Raw genomic sequence first — 19552 nt, 5'->3', positions numbered from 1 at the left:
CAAATACATAAATAAATTTTAATACAATAAAAAAACAAAGCTTATGATTTCACATGAATTTAAGAGGGGAATTGCTTCTCTAGAGCTTGATGAAATTATTGAAACGAGGCAACTGTATTTCCAATTTCTCAAATGCAGAAATGAGGAGTAACAGAATGGGGGACTGATTAGCAGGGGCAGAAACTGGTTCCTGCTCTTGAGATCGTCTCATGAGCTAATAGTAAGGCTGACGTTACACTCAAGAATCCCCAGTCCTGGGATGGGGCACCGGAGCTTGAACCCTCTTCCACACACTTATTTCATATATAGATTTGTTCTGGAAACAAACACGCAATTTTGAAATTATATTATTGATCAGAAACATATTTCAGTAAAAACAAAACATTTTAGCAAGATTGGAAACTTAAAATGAGTTCACTGAGTCCCCAAGTACAGGGGAAGTTCATTTGGGACACATATTTCACTCCTTTCTAACACTGTGTGAAGGAAAAGGGGGAAACTGCCATTCGTGAAGGTTTGTATAGTCCATGAAAAAGTTGAAAGTTGAAAGTGAAGTTGTTCAGTTGTGTCCAAGTCTTTGGGACCCCATGGCGTGTAGCCTACGAGACTCCTCCGTCCATGGGATTTTCCAGGCAAGAATACTGGAGTGGGTTGCCATTTCTTTCTTCAGTGACACCAGGATAATATTTTATAGACTTTTATTAGAAAGCCACAGCATCAGCCTTGTTCAGATTCTAGCTCTGATTCATACCAGTTACCAGAGCCTATACTTTTACCCAAATGGAAATTAAAATGGAAGGAAAAGTATGTGGCAATCGGGTGGCTGCCAAAGGAACACACTGGAGTGCGGAAATGAACTCCGAGGGATGTGGGTGGTGGTGTCTTACTGGGGAAACCAGTCCTGCTTCCTTCCCCTACATTTGGCTTCAAACTATTTCCTTCTTACAAACACTTTGCGTCCTGCTGTTAACCAGTCTCCACCTTGGGTCTAACCTTTGATAAAATCTCATGAGTGTCTCATAATCTACCATGTACCTCTTCTGAAGGCTTTAATTTTAATTGATTGCCTTCCTTTGAAGTCAAAGCCCGATGGCCCAGGCTCAGCTCTACCACAGTGGCTCAGTAGGTAAAGAAACCGCCTGCCAAGGAAGGAGACAATGGTTTGATCCCTGGTTCGGGAAGATCTCTTGGAAAAGGAAACGGCAACCCACTCCAGTATTTTTGCTTGAAAAATCCCATGGACAGAGGAGCCTGGTGGGTTACAGTTCATGGGGTCATAAGAGTCAGACACGACTTAGTGATTAATCCACCACCAGCACCACCATGCCCAATAGCTATTCTCAGAAAAATTGTCTAAACTCTTCAAGTCTTAGTCTACTTACCTGTAAAATGAGCCCAATACTATCAGCAGAGTTGCTCTGAGAAATAATTGAAAAAATACAGGTAATGTACATAGCACATAGGACAAAATTCAATGAATGTTAGCTAACTAGAACAGCAATGTCCAAGTAGGCACTTAAGTTTGAGTTCAGATGTGCTATAAGTATAAAACACAGTTTTGAAGCCTTAGCACAAAAATGAGTATAAATTATCAAATGAATATTTTATATTGATTATATATTGAAATCATATCATTTGAAAACACTGGACTAAATATTGTGATTATTGTGATTTATACCAAGAAATATATATTTGGTCTTTACCTCTCTTTCAGGGCCAGAATTCCTAAAACCTTTGGAATTGTCTAAGTGATGAGAGCCATAAAGTGTCCTTTCTATGCTAATGGAGTGGCTTTGGAGGCCAAATAATTTTGGCTTCCCAGGTAACTCAGTGGTAAAGAATCTGCCTGCCAATGCAGGTGACAGGGATTCCTGGATTGGGAAGATCCCTTGGAGAAGGAAATGGCAACCCACTTTGTATGAAATGCCATAAACAGAGGCCTGGTGGGCTGCAGTCCATGGGGTCCCAAAGAGTTGGATACAACTGAGCAACTGAGCACCCACAAAGAACGGGAGCTGGTTGTCTGGGAACTTAACCCTGTGATTAGGGGTTTGGCATTTGCAGTCTCACTCTTAAACCCAGATGTCTGGGTGGGGAGAGGAGCTGGAAATTAAATTAGTCACCAATGGCCAATGATTTAATCAGCCACGACTACATAATGAGGCCTCCATACAAATTTTAAAAAAAACAAACAAAAACAAAAACCTAAAACACAAGGTTTGGAGAGCTTGGGGGTTGGTGAATATGTGGAGACTGGGGAAAGTGATGCTCCTGGTGCTAGCAAGGAATCCCCAAGCCTTCCCCTACCTTGCCCTGAGCATCTTTTTTTTTTTTTTTTTGCTTTTAGATGAGGGGTATTCAGCAATTTTATTTATTTTTTTTTTACTGTTTTTTTTTTTTAATTTTTAGTTTTTTATTTTTTAAATTTTAAAATCTTTAATTCTTACATGCATTCCCAAACATGAACCCCCCTCCCACCTCCCTCCCCAGAACATCTTTCTGGGTCATCCCCATGCACCAGCCCCAAGCATGCTGCATCCTGCGTCAGACATAGACTGGCGATTCAATTCACATGATAGTATACATGTTAGAATGTCATTCTCCCAAATCATCCCACCCTCTCCCTCTCCCTCTGAGTCCAAAAGTCCATTATACACATCTGTGTCTCTTTCCCTGTCTTGCATACAGGGTCATCATTGCCATCTTCCTAAATTCCATATATATGTGTTAGTATACTGTATTGGTGTTTTTCTTTCTGGCTTACTTCACTCTGTATAATCGGCTCCAGTTTCATCCATCTCATCAGAACTGATTCAAATGAATTCTTTTTAACGGCTGAGTAATACTCCATTGTGTATATGTACCACAGCTTTCTTATCCATTCATCTGCTGATGGACATCTAGGTTGTTTCCATGTCCTGGCTATTATAAACAGTGCTGCGATGAACATTGGGGTACATGTGTCTCTTTCAATTCTGGTTTCCTCGGTGTGTATGCCCAGAAGTGGGATTGCTGGGTCATAAGGTAGTTCTATTTGCAATTTTTTAAGGAATCTCCACACTGTTCTCCACAGTGGCTGTACTAGTTTGCATTCCCACCAACAGTGTAGGAGGGTTCCCTTTTCTCCACACCCTCTCCAGCATTTATTGCTTGCAGATTTTTGGATCGCAGCCATTCTGACTGGTGTGAAGTGGTATCTCATTGTGGTTTTGATTTGCATTTCTCTAATAATGAGTGATGTTGAGCATCTTTTCATGTGTTTGTTAGCCATCCGTATGTCTTCTTTGGAGAAATGTCTATTTAGTTCTTTGGCCCATTTTTTGATTGGGTCGTTTATTTTTCTGGAGTTGAGCTGCAGAAGTTGCTTGTATATTTTTGAGATTAGTTGTTGCCCTGAGCATCTTTTACCTGGCTGTTCCTGAGTTGTATCCTGAAGTAGGAATGTAGTGAGTAACTGCATTTCCTGAGTTATGTGAACCACTCCAGCAAATTAATCAAACCCAAGGAAGAGGCTGTGGGAACCTCCAACCTGTAGCCATAAGCACAGGTAGGTCATAAGCACAGGAAACAATCTGGGTTTGGGACTGGCATCTGAGGTGGAGGACAGTCTTGTAGGACTATTCCCTGTATCTACAGAATGTGGATGCTCTCTTTAGGTAGATAGTGTCAGAATTCAGTTGAATTCTCAGACACCCTGTTGGTGTTTGAGTATTGGTTGCTGGTGTGGGTGCAGAACATTTAAAATATAACATATTATTGAAACTAATCTCACCCTTTGCTTCTCACATTTTTAATGAGGCTACTAAAATTTTTAAATTGTATACATGGCTCACATTTGTGCTTCAAAGTAACTTTCTCCTGGACAGTGGAATGACCACCATTTTTGTGGTCATGTGGTCCAAAAGGAAAGAAAAAAGGCTTTTTTTTTTCCCCAAACGCAGGGAAGAATTAGGAATTTGCTAAACATGAACATGCAAACCAAAATGTAAGTTGGGCAAGAGATTATTTTCTTGGAAAGCAACACACCTTCCTTTATTAAGGACATATTTCTGTGCTTAGTCGCTCAGTCTTGTCCCATTCTTTGCGACCCCATGGACTGCAGCCTGGCAGGCTCCTCTGTCCATGGGAATTTCCAGGCAAGAACATTGGAGTGGGTTGCCGTTTTCTTCTCCAGGGATCTCCCCAACCCAGAGATCAAACCGTCTCTCCTGCGTTGGCAGGCAGATTCTTTACCACTAAGGCATGCTGCTGCTGTTGCTAAATCGCTTCAGTCGTGTCCGACTCTGTGCGACCCCATAGACGGCAGCCCACCAGGCTCCCATCCCTGGGATTCTCCAGGCAAGAACACTGGAGTGGGTTGCCATTTCCTTCTCCAATGCATGAAAGTGAGAAGTGAAAGTGAAGTCGCTCAGTCGTTTCCAACTCTTCGAGCCCCATGGACTGCAGCCTACCAGGCTCCTCCATCCATGGGACCTTCCAGGCAAGAGGACTGGAGTGGGTTGCCTTTGCCTTCTCCAGCTAAGGCACCAGGAAGCCCAAATCAACTATACTTCAGTGAAAAAGAAGAAAAGAATGAGGGTGAAAGGGATTGTTGGGGAGGCAATAAGAGGAGCACATTGTAGTTGTCAGTGGTGCTGGATATCTGCAAGCTTTTGCATAAGCAATATTTCCAATGTTTTAAATGGAGATTTATAAAAAAAATCCCAAATTAACCTGGTTATTCAAAGTACTTACAGATACCTCAGCTGCCTAAATTCAGAAAAGGAATAGACAGGGACTTCCCTGGTGATCCAATGGTTAAGAATTTGCCTTCCTTTTAAAAAAAAAAAGAACACTCTGCCTTTCAATGCAGGAGACGTGGGTTCGATCCCTGGTAGGGGCACTACCACACGCTGCAGGGAAACTAAAGCTTCACACTGCTAGAGACCTCCTGTGCAATTACGGACAGTCTGTGTGCCATAACGAAGACTCAGAACAACCAGAAAAAAAAAATTAAAAATAATTTAAAATCTTTTTTAAATAATAAAAATTTTTTTAAAGAAAAGGAATGGCCAATTGACATTTAGCTCTTAACTAACAGCATTATATGACCCCTGGTACTCAAAGCCTTTGCCATTCCCACCCAGGTGAAGGAATACATTACCTCTGCCTGTTCTAGATTTCCCTCCTCCACACCTTTTTAAAACAATAAATCTCCACCATTTCACAAACTATTCCTTGATTTCTTTAACCCATACTTTATTTTTGTCTTCCCTGAATTGACAGCATTTCATTTCCATACAAGTCAATGCTCTCTTCCCCAAAACAAGTCAACAAATACTTTCCTGCAGGTTGAAATATATGCTAATAATATCTGTTCCATTATTCTCATGGCTTTTTTGATTTTATATTAATTTAACTGTTCAAAAAAGTATCTTTTCCTATACTTAAGAGCAGGAGTTTTTCAATAGTGTTCTCTCTCTTCTTCGTGCAAAGCATAGATTTGTCTGTGAAAAAGATATCTACGTTGGCATATCAGTGAATGGAAAATGCTTTCCTGTTCACTTTTTCCATTCTTCTGAAATATTCTGCTATTCACCTATTTGGAATCAATGAATCCGAAAATGGAGGCATACTTTCTGATTAATAAGAGCAAAATATAATAATAATATTATTAAAACCAATGGCAAGTGTTATGTTACAGAACAATGGTTTATGTATTTTTAGGATGCACTTTGTAGTCTTCAGGTACTAGAGAACATTAACTGTGTACCACACAATCCAATCATACCTACAATTGCATGCTTATTCTGGGTGCTCTAACTTTAGTTTATTAAAATAAAAGAAAGCAGCTAGGAAAGTAATCTAGACATTGCTCTTAAAGTTATTTCTTCTTATTTGAGTTACAGAATACTTGCTCTGGAGGAAAGAAAACAAACAAACAAACAAACCACGTTAACCAGTGACTTAAGAATTGCTTACAAATACTCGAGGGGCCATAGAGAGATCAGGATTTTTCTTGTCAGTGTCAAAGATGAGAATTAGGTCTAAAGGTGATAGCTAAATGGAGGCAGAATCCAGGTCAAGGTAAATAATGACTGTCTAAGTGTGTAGCCTGATGGTGAGACGCTTCTATGGGGCCAGGCAGACAAAAGAGAGATGACCATAATTCAAGACTTACTGAAGGATCTCTCTATAGTAGGGAAGGTGTGAAAGGTGAACTAGATAACCTCTCAGATCCCCTTCAAGGAACTACGACAGGCTTTAATTTCAGCTCTTTCCAAGGTCCTGTTTTTAGATGTCAAAATATAACTACCAATAGGTGGTGCTGTTTTCTTACTGTTTGCTAAGCACTAGCATAAGCTTGCGGAGAAGGCAATGGCACCCCACTCCAGTACTCTTGCCTGGAAAATCCCATGGACGGAGGAGCCTGGTAGGCTGCAGTCCATGGGGTCGCTAAGAGTCGGGCATGACTGAGCGACTTCTCTTTCACTTTTCACTTTCATGCATTGGAGAAGGAAATGGCAACCCACTCCAGTATTCTTGCCTGGAGAATCCCAGAGACAGAAGAGCCTTGTGGGCTGCCGTCTATGGATGGGGTCGCCATCTATGGGGTCGCACAGAGTCGGACAAGACTGAAATGACTTAGCAGCAGCAGCAGCAGCAGCAGCAGCAGCAGCAGCAGCAGCATAAGCTTGGCTTTTCCTTGCTGAACATACTTCTCCTATGGTCTGCTTAGTATGTGCCACTGGTATTATAATATTCTGAATTTTCTAGAGTCATCATACCTGTGAATTGGAAAGGGGCTTAGAAGTCAGGTGAGTTTTAGAACCAGCCATACTTTTTTTTTGGACACCTGTTAGGACTTTGCCACTTCTCCCTGAAATGCCTTCATCCAGCCTAGTTCTCCTTAATGATCCAGATTCCATTTTTAAGGCAAAGCAGAGGCAAGCTTTTTACAACCCACTTCTTTCATTTAGACCCTGTCCCTATCACTATTTTCATCATATTGTTATTCCTTCCTAAGACCCTAAGATCCTTAAAGCATAGTGTTAGTCGCTCGTCCTGTCCGACTCTTTGCAACCCTATGGACTGCAGCCCATCAGGCTCCTCTGTCCAACTCTTAAGTAGTGCTCAGTAAATACTTCTTCTATGAATAAACAGTTAGTCCAACGTATTCACTGTAGAGGGCTTCCCCTGAGGCTCAGCAGTAAAGAATCTGCCTGCAGTGTAGGAGATGCAGGAGACTCGGGTTCAATCCCTGGATCGAGAGATCTCCTGGAGGAGGGCATAGCAACCCACTTCAGTATTCTCGCCTGGAAAATCCCATGGACAGAGGAGCCTGAAGGGTTGGACATAACTGAAGCGACTTAGCATGCACGCATAGACATTCATTGTAGAAATATGAAAATGAAGGACCATAAAAGTCAGCCAGCCAGTGAGCATTGATTTTGGAGAGGAACCCAGGTCTTCTATTACCTCTATAAAAAAAATGGCGGGGGGGGGGGAGGAGTCTGGTTATCAGATAAAGGCAGAATATCTATTTGTTTTCATCTGAAAAGAAAGCACCTGCTCCTCAAGAACCCCAGGGCTCTGCAAAGAAACAGACCTGAGACCAGCCATTCTGTTGTGACAGTTCAGTTCCTCTCAGGGAGGAGTCAAGGCGGTGCCTGGGGAGTGGGAAGTGGGAGGCCACCTTCGCGCTGGCCCACACAGAGCGTTTTCAAAGGGAAATAGAAGGTACAATGGAAAGCTTTCTATGTAAAGTCTGATTTTAAAACAAATAGACTAAATGAAATCTTGATGATTAGTTAAATCCCCAGGAAGCAGCGAAAACATTTTAGTCATACAGAAAATATGTAACTAAGAACAACTCATTTTTTTTCCATCCCTTTCTCCAAACAAAGCACAGCTGCTAGAAATGCCGGGGTGCCTAGGACAGGGCCGTATATGCTCATAGTCACGGGCTGAATACTCTCTGCTGATTATGGCGCCAAGGCTACACTTCCTCTATGCCACCTTCAGTTTCCTGGCATCAAGAGATGGAGAGATTCTAAATAGAACACAGTTAGAATGTTGTTTTTCTTGCAGAGTTCCAGTCAAATGACTGAGTTTTATGGGCTCTCAAAACAACCACCCTCTATGTCCAAAGTAAAACACGGCCAAAGATGATATAATGTATGTTTTTCTAGAACAGCAAAATGTTCACTAATCAAGTTTATCTACTCTCAGCCTCCACCCAAGGGCATTCCTAGACTGTGAGCTCTCAGAGGGTAGACCCATGTCCAGATAAATCTTTGAACTCCTAGCACTTTCCGTGGTCTGGAGCATTGATATCCTGAAAAATATTTTAAAATATTTAACAATGAATGAGCCACTGTTCAAACTTAGCAGATTCTTGAGTGTTTCCTACTTCACAACAAAGTGAAAAAAAAATTTAAGCTCCCAAAGCAAAAAGCCTTCTGGGCGATAAGTATCCTATGGAGTTTCATTTCATCAGGAGAAAAACATTACTAGAACAGTGTGTAAAGTAGAATGGCTTTGTTCCACATCTTCATGGTAAAATGTCTTAGGGGAAACTCTTAAACTGAAATTTCTTTCAATTATTTTTAAAGTATCTGTTGCCTGGCTGATAGCTTTTCTAATATCTTCTGTTACCTAGTCCCCTGAACACCTAATTCAGCTCAACTGAATTATTTCCTGAGCGCCTACTGTGTGGCCACCTATGCCAGGCCCTCAAAATATAAGCTTGAAATGAAATATGCTATTTGCCCTCCAGAAACTTGATCCCTGCCCCATCACCCATTTTCTAGCAAACCTATTAGGCCCCAAACTCTGCAGCTGGGAAAGAAAGGTTAGACGTCTTTATTAATTTACTTTTGAACTCCTCCCTAGGGTAAACCTGTCATAAAAACATTAATATACCATCCAAAGTGAAAGAAACTTACCCTTATATAAATTAACAAACCGTTTGTCCAGGGAAAGACCCACTAAAACGGCCAGATGAGACCAGAACTCAGAGGTTAATCAATCCTGAATTTCAGACACCGGTTATAAGATCGTCAAAACTCCAGGGATGTTGAGTTTAGAGCAGTGTCTTGGGCGTCAGAATCATCCTACTGGCTTGTGAAAACCAAGGCTTCTGTGCCCACCCTCAGAGTGTGATTCAGATGGTTTGGGTGGGCTGGAGGATTTCTAACAAGTTCCCTGGGTGATGTTGGTGCTGCTAACTCAGGGATCATACTTGGAGAAAAACTAACTTCAAGAAATCACTATAAAGAAGTGCACCTCTGCTCCATGCAGCCACCAAGGTCAGGACAGAAACAGTAATTTCTTGAATGGAAATTTGGCATAGATTGTATTACAAGAGGACTACGACCTCTTCATGCTTCCATTGCTATCCAGATATACCCTTAGCGCCACAAACAACTGCATGGTATTACTGTGTTAGATATGTTTAAGGTTTTGTGGGGAGCGAGAGAAAGACTGTATCTCAAAGTATTAAGACTATCTCATTTACATGGGACTTCCAAATGCATTTTCGCATTCAATTTTTCAACTACATTTTACCATCTTTCTGTGAGACTAGCACTGTAGGTATGACTTAACCCATTTGATAGATGATGAAATTAGGCCTGGAAATATTAGATGACCTTATTAATTAGCAATGCAGCCAAGATTACCATTTAGATCTCTTAATGCTCTTAATCCTAGATTCTCTAGGAACCTCTTCTCTTCTTGAAAACCATTTATCTTAACCCATACCTAAGTGCAGCAATTATACTCCATCTAGTCTTTAGATTAATTCCATGCAATTAAATTAAAAATTTCTTGGCTGAAAAAGCAAATAAGATCATGTTGGGCCTCAGTAGTTTTAACTTTAAATCAGAGGACTGGGCAGAGAATCTGTCATTACTAAAGCTATTGGATACAATTATTTTATAAAGGGAACATTAAACATTTACTCACTATAATATTTAAAGTCATATTTAATATTTACTCCCTCAGGAAAGTAAGAACATACTGAGGGAAATATAGTAGGATCAGTTTGTCCAAACACTTCATTCATAATGCCCAAGCAAAACCAAGGCATTGCATTACTGTGGTTCTACTGCCAAGAAACAATAGATCGTAAAGGAAGGCAGATCACTGAAGGATTCAATAAAACACACGGTCAATTGGCTTTATGACTTACATGTGGACGTTTTAGACAAATAAAGAGACTTCTATGCCTTTAATATCATCATCTCTGAAAATGTGTGTTACCAAGAGTGCTTTAGGTAACAATATTCTAGGACACAACCACTACTAACATATTACTAGACTAGTGGCTTTATGGATTTCTAAGAATATTCCATAGGTGAAGGCTCTTCGGTCACAATGCCATGGTTTACTATGGTCCAAAGTGGATATTACCTTGGTAAACTTGTGTCACTTGATTAATACTATGTCACTGTGTCCATTAAAAAACTCTATTTTCATGGGTTAGGAACATAATCATAAAAATTCACTCTGAATTGAAACTTGGCATAGGAAAGTTCAAGTAGAAACTATTTATGCAGCCAAACTTCTTTCCATCATACCACTGAAATAAAGTTATCAAGATACTGACTACTGTGCTGTGCTGTGCTAAATCGCTTCAGTCGTGTCTGAGATTTTGTGTGACCCCATGGACTATAGCCTGACAGGCTCCTGTGCCGGTGGGATTCTCCAGGTAAGAATACTGGAGTGGGCTGCCATGCCTTTCTCCAGGGCATCTTCCAGACCCAAGGACTGAACCTGCAGCTCTCATGTCTCCTGTTTGGCAGGTGGCTTCCCTGGTAGCTCAGACGGTAAAGCATCTGCCTACAATGCGGGAGACCCAGTTCAATCCCTGGGTTGGGAAGATCCCCTGGAGAAGGAAATGGCAACCCACTCCAGTATTCTTGCCTGGAAAATCCCATGGACTGAGGAGGCTTGTGGGCTGCAGTCCATGGGGTTGCAAAGAGTCAGACACAACTGAGCGACTTCCCTTTCACTTTTCACTTTCATGCATTGGAGAAGGAAATGGCAACCCACTCCAGTGTTCTTGCCTGGAGAATCCCAGGGACTGGGGAGCCTGGTGGGCTGTCGTCTATGGGGTCACACAGAGTCGGACATGACTGAAGTGACTTAGCAGCAGCAGCCATGCCATTTGGGAAGCCTAGGATATACAAATTTAATGGATGTGAAAACATTCAAAATTTTAGGAGAAAAGTTCTGATGTTGGGGCAGAAAAATCCTGAATAGCATATACAAAATTGCTCAATAATTTTCATTAGGCTTCTTGATAGGTATAAGTTTTATTATATCTAATAAATACAACAAACAATGGGATTATATAAGGGTTTTGACAGGTATCTATAACCAAGGGATTGATGATGATAAAACATTAACAAAGTGATGAGTATGATCTCTAGTGAATTTTTCAACAAATAAAGAAGGCTTTCTTTTAAAAGAATAACACCAGATTGATATAAAATAATAAATACTAATCCTATAGAAGAAAATAATGAAGGAGAATTCGTAAAAACAGGCAAAATAAAATTTAATTACAGAGGCTCTAAAATTACATTCAGAGAAATTTAAAACATGAAATCAGGAAGATGGTCCAGTTGGCCCTTGTTATTCTCAGAGAACTGGTTGCAGGACCCCTGCAGATACCAAAATCCACAGAGGTTTAAGTCCCTAAAATTAAATGGCACTGTATCTGCATATAATCTTCAACATGCTCCTGTATACTTTAAATCATCTCTAGAGTATTTATTATTCAGCAAAATCAAGTTCTGCTTTTGGGAAATTTCTGAAGTGTTTCCCTGTGAATATTTTCAATCTGTAGTTGGATTCCTGGTACCCAGGGATACGGAGGGCTAACTGTACAATGCCAAATGGACTCAAGTCCAAAAACTAACAGTGTAAGTAAATATCCTGAGTAAACAAATGAGAAATCAGATAGTGTTCAGTCATAATATTCACTTGAATTTTGTGTATCTTCTTTCTTGAGAAATTAGGAAGAATCTGAACCAGTGTTTCCCCAGATAGATGTCTCAGAACCGCAGTTCTCTAAAGTGCTCTCATGAGGAGAAAGTGATCCACTCTTAAGAGAGTACATGAGCATTTTAAAGGCCCTGAAAGGTCCCAAAGTAAACTGATAACTTTTCCCAAACTTACTTGATCATGGAATGCAATTTTATATAACATCTTTCAATAACTTTTAAATACCCTCTTTTACAAAATCTTCTCCTAGAAAATCAGATAAGATGATTAGAAATTTTGAGATGAGCTCAGTATGTTTGAAAACTTGTCTGGCAAATATATCATGATGTCCATTTCTTCTCCATTTAAATAAAGGGTTGGACTTGCTTTCTTTATAGCCTCTTTCAAACATGAAATTGTGTAACTCCAAAACATTTAAGATCAGTTCTGACATTCACGTCTCTAGCTAATTTTTAGGAAAACCTGAACTGGGTCAATCAAATGCTTATAAACTTCTACCACTTAGATAAAATGTGACCCTGTAACCCTTTTAATGTATTCTCAATTATGTACATAGTTTTAATGTACAAATATTCCCTGGGTGAATTATCTACTTAGGGGACTTTTTTCATTGACCCTCATGTTCTCCTGGTCTCTCTGAGTGTGTCTAACCATACTAAAGAGATAAATTTAAATTATTTTTAATGTAACAGCCTTTTTCTTTTCCATTAGCATAGATAATCTAGAATTCATGGCGTTATGGATTTTTAAATGTCAGAGATTGTAAAGCTGTCTTGATTGTTACAGTAAAAACTTCATTAAGGGCTATCATGTATTCAAAGTAGAGTGTAATTCAAAGCAGCTGCACATCCAGTTCCCCCTCTCCAGATGTACTATTGTCCTCTGAATAAAAACATCAGATAATCTAAGTATTCTTTAATTTCTAGGGGCCAGAAATTTCTAGGTAACTCTGTTTTAATAATGTTGTAATAGCCCCTTGCCATCAAACCCACCAAAAATGATGCTTCCCCCCTGCCCCAGCCCATGCATTTTACAAAACTGGCTCCTATTAGAATGATTGTTCAGCCTTCACTACACCCTTTCTAAAGCCTTATATTTTAGCCTTGCACTTCAGAAACATGTCACATTGTAATTCTTCATTTTTAAAGATTTTTGGTTACAGTAGGAAAGACTCTCTTCTTTCTCACTGAAGGAAAACATTCACTTTGGGGTCTGACTTTTCTCAACTTTCTTTTCTTTCTGTCTATAAAGTCTGTGTCATTTTTCTTTAAAGGTGACATAAATCCATTGAAATGCAATCTTTGGTAGTTAATATGTCATAAATTAAAATAATGATAGTTTCCTAATAAGAACAGCTGTGCATTAATCGCTTTCCCTAAAGAGGTTAAATTTATGATTAAGAAAAATAAGATTAAGTGACTATGGAAATGATGAGAAACTAATGAACACAAAGTATGTATCTTCAAGGATCAAGCCAGGAGAAAACCTCATGCAAAATATTCTTCTTTCATTACATAGAAGCCAAGGACAACTTAAACTAAGACGAAAATAAAAGCTGATTTCATGTCCCTCTTGTCTTCCTTCGAGATGGTGTGTTTTTCTAAAGCCGAACTTCTCTGTCATCAACAATTTTGTAAATTACCTTTTACAAAGGGAAAGATAAAACCTATCTTTATATAAACACTTACACACCACAAAAAGACGTATGAGCGCTGCAAACTTACGGTTTTGGCACACCAACTGCATAGCACTGAGGGAGGAGAAAGGGGTTAGCAGAAAGTGTATTTAGGATGAATGCCACCCACCATCAAGTAATGGTTTAAGTAGAAGGTAATCAGAGGGAGACCACAGCAGCTAAATTTCAACCAAAGATATTCTAGGTTTAGAACAATAAATAATTTTAATCAGGTATGTTCCAAGGAGCAAAGAGGGCTCTAAGGCTATAACTCAGCCTGAATAAGCACGGGAAAGTCTGCCGAATCAGCAGCCACTCCATAGACAACAGCACACACCTGACCTTCTACTAAAATCTGTGACATTGTTGGTCCAGAGAAGCCCATATGTTTGTGAAACTTCAACACTGTGAACTGGAAAACATATCTAATTTATTAAAGCAGACAGCATCTTTCAACTACATCAGAACACATGTCACAAGATGAAGGGTGTTAGGGAAATGCTGATACGTATAAAGGAGAGAGACACACGAAAGCCTTAGCACCTTCCTGGAGTTCTGCCTTATTAAAGCCAGAACTGCTTTTAATAAGGTCTTTTTAGTGTGTTAGTAACTAAACACTCTTGGAAGGAGTCCAACACGAGCCACCTCTCCACGAGTTTCCCGTGTAGTAACAGGACACTTCAGCTTCCACAAAAACCAGTGTCTACATTTGATAAATAAGTCATTAAGACAGTCTCTAGGATGCTAAAGGAATTACTTTTCTTATCAGGGTGCATAGCCTTGTATATATGCTTTCAGCTGCAATTCATCATTTCAAGGGAACTTCTGGCCTCCGTATCAGAGTTTATCATTTGATGGTCTAAGACTACAGAGAGGCTGATAAGGGACACTCTGAAATTATAATGCATAGAGTGAGCTGAAGCCAAAGAGTAAACGGGGCCTGAGATATTCAAATCCTTATCCATCTCTCACTCATGGTTCCCTCAGTCTAAAACAAACATACAAAAACACTATAGAATAGGTGTGAATGAAACAAACTCACATGCCACCTCCAAACTTTGTGATTCATACTAAAAATTTGTGATTCCAAAAATACTATTCATCTCTTGGGTGCCTTGGAGACTCCCTAGGAATATTACCAAGAAATGCATATAGAGGTAAGTATGATCAGATTATCTTCACTATTGCCACCTGCCTTGCCGGCCCAACTTCTCTGGTTTCTTCCACACTGTTTTTTCATGGGGGTCTGCCCTTGGAGTTGCACTGAACAGGCCAGTCACTGGTGTGGTCAGCTGTCAGGACGGCCTTCTCAAGTGGCTGACACACTGTGAGCGACCAAGAGCAGGCTTCTCTTTCCTTAGCAGAGGCCACCTCCTTATAGATCATGCTCGTGGTTTTCAGAAGAAAGCGGAATCTGATTCAGCTCAGGCTCCAGCTAAAGACTTCTGCATTAGAAAGCATAATTCACATTTATTGTAAATGTCATCAAGCCTAGGTGCTCTAGAGTGTATTTACACTGTCAGCCTAGGGCTTTCCTTGATGGATGCTTTCGTGGTGTTCCTCTTTTCCAGGAGTCCTACATTTATTTCAAAGCTTTGGGAGATGTCTTTCTAGTGATTCTGACAGAATTGAGAGCATGAGGCATGGCCTCCTAACTTGAAGATTCTTGGCTATTTTTCAACAGTTCACTGAGGACAGGCTTTGCAGTTACATTTCCCTTCATCGAGAACGCAGTGAACAAAAAAGCCGGGTGCATCCTCAAAGCATATAAACCGAGTTAGCGTCCAGGAAACTTTCCCTCAAGCTGTTAGCACAGGGGAGGCAGGCTGTTAGCATAAGTTATTCGCTTCACCACAGGGGCCAGGAGAAACCTTGTTAAGCCATGAATTTCAGTCCACAGTGATCTGTGTGTTGAAAATGGGATGAGCAAATTCTCATCGGCAGATTCCAAGAGGTGTTTACATCCACCGGCTGCTCCCCTCCGTCCCAACTCCTCCCAGGGTGGGTGGTACAGTCCCCTGTTTGCCCAGATGGATTTTAAATAATCGAAACACCCGAGCACCTGGTTTAGTCTGCGTTGTTTGCCACCAAGGGACTATCAAGTAGAAAGTGTCAAATATAAACACAGAGGACGCCAGTTAAGAGAAGGTGGAAGGTCTGGAGAAGCGACTGTCTAAAGGGCTAAGGGGGAAGGCGTCTAATTCAAGTGTGATTTTTCTCTCTGGTGCCCTGGGGTTGGCATAAAACAACATCTGCCTCTAGGTAAACACGGTTATAGCCCTGTCCAAGGGAATTTCCGCTGACCGACTTAAGAAACATCGGCATAGGTTGCCCCAGGGGAGTTCCAGATACCCAGGGCAAGAGGACCCCGCTGGACGGGGTTGGGGGCAGCCCCTTTCCCGGTTTCCTGCGCTTTCCTTCTTCCAGCCGACCCGGTTCAGGTCTCGGCGCCCTTCTCTCCCACTTCCCCCTCTCCATTCGGACTCTAGAATTGGGATGATTCTTAGGTCACGGGTGGAATGCGGGATGTGACGGCACCGAGGGGCTGCGGGGAGGGTGAGCTGCAGGGCGAGGGAGCGTCTCTAGGTAACGCGGGGGGCAGACGAGGAAGCCGTGGGGGTGTCCCGGGAGACCCCTGGGACGGGATCGCGGAAAGGGGGCGCCCTGGCACTCACCTGCGGCTCCGGCTCGAAAGCTGCGAACCGTGTTGCCCTCGCGCAGCGGCTGGGGGCGCAAAGACGGCGAGCCCCGCTCCGAGTTCCCGGGCGTCCGCGCCTCCTCCGCTCCGCCGCCGCTGTACCTGTCGTAGAGCCGCAGCATGTGCTCCGACAGCTGGTCGAGGGGCTGCAGCGGGGATTCGGGGCCGCCACCTGCCGCGCGGTCGGCCGGCACAGCCACGCGGAGCTCCGGGAAGGGCTGCCTGAGTCTCTGTCCCTGCGCCAGGCTCACACACAAGCAGCTCAGCCACAGATGGAGCAGCCCGCGCGCCCCGGCCATCGCGAGGTCCGCTCCGCTGCTGCGTCCTGGGAGGAGGGGGGGAGGTCCCTCCGAGGCGCGGACCGGGTGCCTCCGAGGTCCCTCCGGAGGCAGAGCCGAGGGTGGAAACCCAACTAGCTGGGGCGAGGGCGCCCGGAGCCCGGACGCTGCCCGAGCAGGACCACGACGGGCCCCACTCTTGGCGCCGGCCGATCGCGGGCCGGCAGGTGGGCTCTTCCCCGGCGGCTGCGCGGACCTCACCCGCGTAGGGCGCTGCCGGCGCCGTCTCCCCTCGGACTGCCAGCCAGAGCCGAAGTCGCGGCGTGTGTGGCCGGCGTGTTTTCTGATCTGTCTGTACCCTCCCTCCCCGCTTTATTCTCGGGAACACCCGGCCGAAGCGGGCGCGCGGGACACCGGGACTTAGCGCTGCTTCGGGCGCGGAGCCGCAGCCCGGTGAGCGGAGCGCGGACGGGAGGGCGCTCGCTCGCCTTTTGCAAGGATTGGAGCAGCCGCTTTGCGGCCGGTCCGAGTTTTGAGTGTTTGCGTGTGTGTGTGTGTGTGTGTGTGTGTGTGTGTGTGTACGTGTGCGCGTGTGCGTGTGTGTGGTGTGCAACAGAAGGAGGGGGGAAGAGGGGGAGAGAGAGGGAGAGAGAGACAGACTCGGTTCCCTGGCTGATCTGTACCGTCCGCAGCCAATCTCCCTCTCTCCCTCGCCCTAGAAGGCAGCAGGGACCGCGCTCTACCCCCGAGAGAAGGGAAGGGGGAAGTAGACAGTTAGCCAGCAGGGGGAGGGCGAGAAGAGGAAGTGGAGGTGGGGGTGGTAGAGGGGAGGAAGTGGGGGAAGGAGAAGGTCCAGGAAGAAAGAAAGGGTAGGAGGCACGGGGTATTATTATTAGTTTTTAATCTCTTCAGGAACATTGGCTATGTCCCGGCCAGCAAGAAGGGAGAGGAAAAATAAACTTCTTTGTGGATTCTTTCTCCTCTGAAGACAATCAAAATCAAGACGTGAACAGCGAACACCAGCCTCAGTTCCTTTCCTGGGCCTCTGGGGATCAGGTGGTGGACCAGGCACCTGCACCTGTGCCGGGTTGCCAGCTTCCCCAGTCTCCCCGAGAGCTTGCCAGTCAAAGCTCCTTCTCTTCTGCATCTTCCCTTTGCATCTCCTCCACTCTCCACCCAGTCCCCCGGTTCCCAGGAAATTAATATGCGCCAAATCGACTCAATCCGTCTTAAAACAAATAAACAAGCAAACACCCTGCAAACAACCACCCACCCCCACATTCCCCCTCAAGAGGATTCTCTGCAGGGTTGTGGTGGTGGTGAAACAGAAAGATTTCTGGGAGAGGCTGAAATCCAGAGCGGACTTTCAGAGTATGCCTTAGCTACTCACTGTTCTTTTGATAGCAAGTGTGCTATCCTGAAACAACTTTTGCAGTAAAGCCCATTTTACAGATGAGGAAATTGAGGCAAAGACTCTCCTAGATGGCAGAGCTGAGCTCCTAACTCAGGAAATCTGATTCCTGAGCTCAAGCCTTTAATCATCTCATTATCAGTAATGAAGCTAGCATTTAAAGTGAAGCTTCAGTGTGACAATTCATGTAAATATTCTTAGCAGAGGCTTCCCAGGTGGTGCTAGCTGAAGAGAAGCTGGCTGCCAATGCAGGAGACATAAACAACTTGGGTTTGATCCCTGGAATCTGGAAGATCCTCTGGAAGAGGGGACAGCAACCCACTCCAGTATTCTTGTCTGGAGAATCCCAAGGAGAATCCCATGGAGCCTGGCAGGCTACAGTCCACAGGCTTGCAGAGAATCATACTTGATTGACTTGAAAGGCTGGCACATTTTTAGCACAGTGCCTGGCCTGGTGCAGTAAAGACTTCAGTAAATGTCAGTTGCAACTTATCTGTTCCCTCAATGGGAGCAGAGTGGAGTTTATGAAAAAGAATATAGGCTGTAGTATCACAGTGGGCTTCCAAATCTCCATTTCTTCTTTGAAGGTGAATAAGGACACGTCCCTTTCAGAGTTTTGCTTGGATGACAATAGAAGACAGGGGTAAAGTGACTGGCACCCTGGCTAGCTTTCAGTGGAGACTCAATCTCTTTTTATCCCAAATTCATCCCAAATGCAGACGACATTCTCCCCATTCAGTCACTTCTCAACCCACTGTGGTTTGGATTTTGCCCTTGGCCACCCCCAGAACTGTTCTGCAGATAATAACACATACTTTAGGGGTGGTTGTGAGGATTAAGTGAGATCATGTGTGTGATCTTTGCTTGGCATCAAGAACATAATAGCTTTTGTGATTAATAATGAAGACCCAATTGCAAAATTCAATAGGCCCTGGAAATTCTCTCCATTTTTGGTTTTTCCCTGTGAATCTTTGGTTCCTTCCCTCTGCTTTTTGCTCTCTCTCTGTTCTGTGAGCTGTCTCCTCTTTCTTGGCCTGCCTTCAGTGTTTCTCACATCTTTATAACCTACCCAGGGGGGATACCTAATGAAGAAAAAAATCTGCTTTGGTGATCTCCTCTGAGCTTTGAATATGTAGTTCTGGGTCTCTCCCAGCTCCAGTTTGCATTGCTGAAATTTCGCCTTCCAGCCTTTTGAAACCATCCCCAAGACTTCCCTTCTTTTAGCTCTGGTGCATAGCTCCATAGGGCTTCCCTGGTGGCTCAGGTGGTAAGGAGTCTGCATAGCTCCATTGCTACTTTTGCTGCTTTATACTTGACACAGTTCTTCATTCGTAGAAGCTGTGCTATGACTGCTAGGGTTGACCATATGTCTTCAATGCCTATCATTACTTCTTCCTAGATGTACTTTCTCTTCTTCATGCTTCCATTTTCTTATTAGAGTCATAAGTATAAACTAATAGTTCCTGTCAACAGGATTGTTGTAAATAAAAAAAAAA

At 43.1% G+C, this 19552-nt stretch overlaps 1 protein-coding gene across 1 annotated transcript in view; it reads right to left on the bottom strand.

The window, feature by feature from the left end:
• BMP3 (bone morphogenetic protein 3) overlaps positions 1 to 17392 on the bottom strand; it is a 29914-nt gene extending 12522 nt beyond the window's left edge. The window contains exon 1 of the mRNA XM_069593205.1: positions 16345 to 17392. Within this exon, the coding sequence (XP_069449306.1) occupies positions 16345 to 16666 (322 nt within the window). The 5' untranslated portion in view covers positions 16667 to 17392. The remainder of the gene's footprint in view (positions 1 to 16344) is intronic.
• Between the last annotated feature and the right edge of the window lie 2160 nt (positions 17393 to 19552).

The sequence above is a fragment of the Ovis canadensis genome, chromosome 6, assembly GCF_042477335.2.
Source record: "Ovis canadensis isolate MfBH-ARS-UI-01 breed Bighorn chromosome 6, ARS-UI_OviCan_v2, whole genome shotgun sequence".
Taxonomy (NCBI): Eukaryota; Metazoa; Chordata; class Mammalia; order Artiodactyla; family Bovidae; genus Ovis; species Ovis canadensis.
Note: the sequence above shows the minus strand (reverse complement) of the source record. Positions and strands in the feature narration are given on the sequence as shown.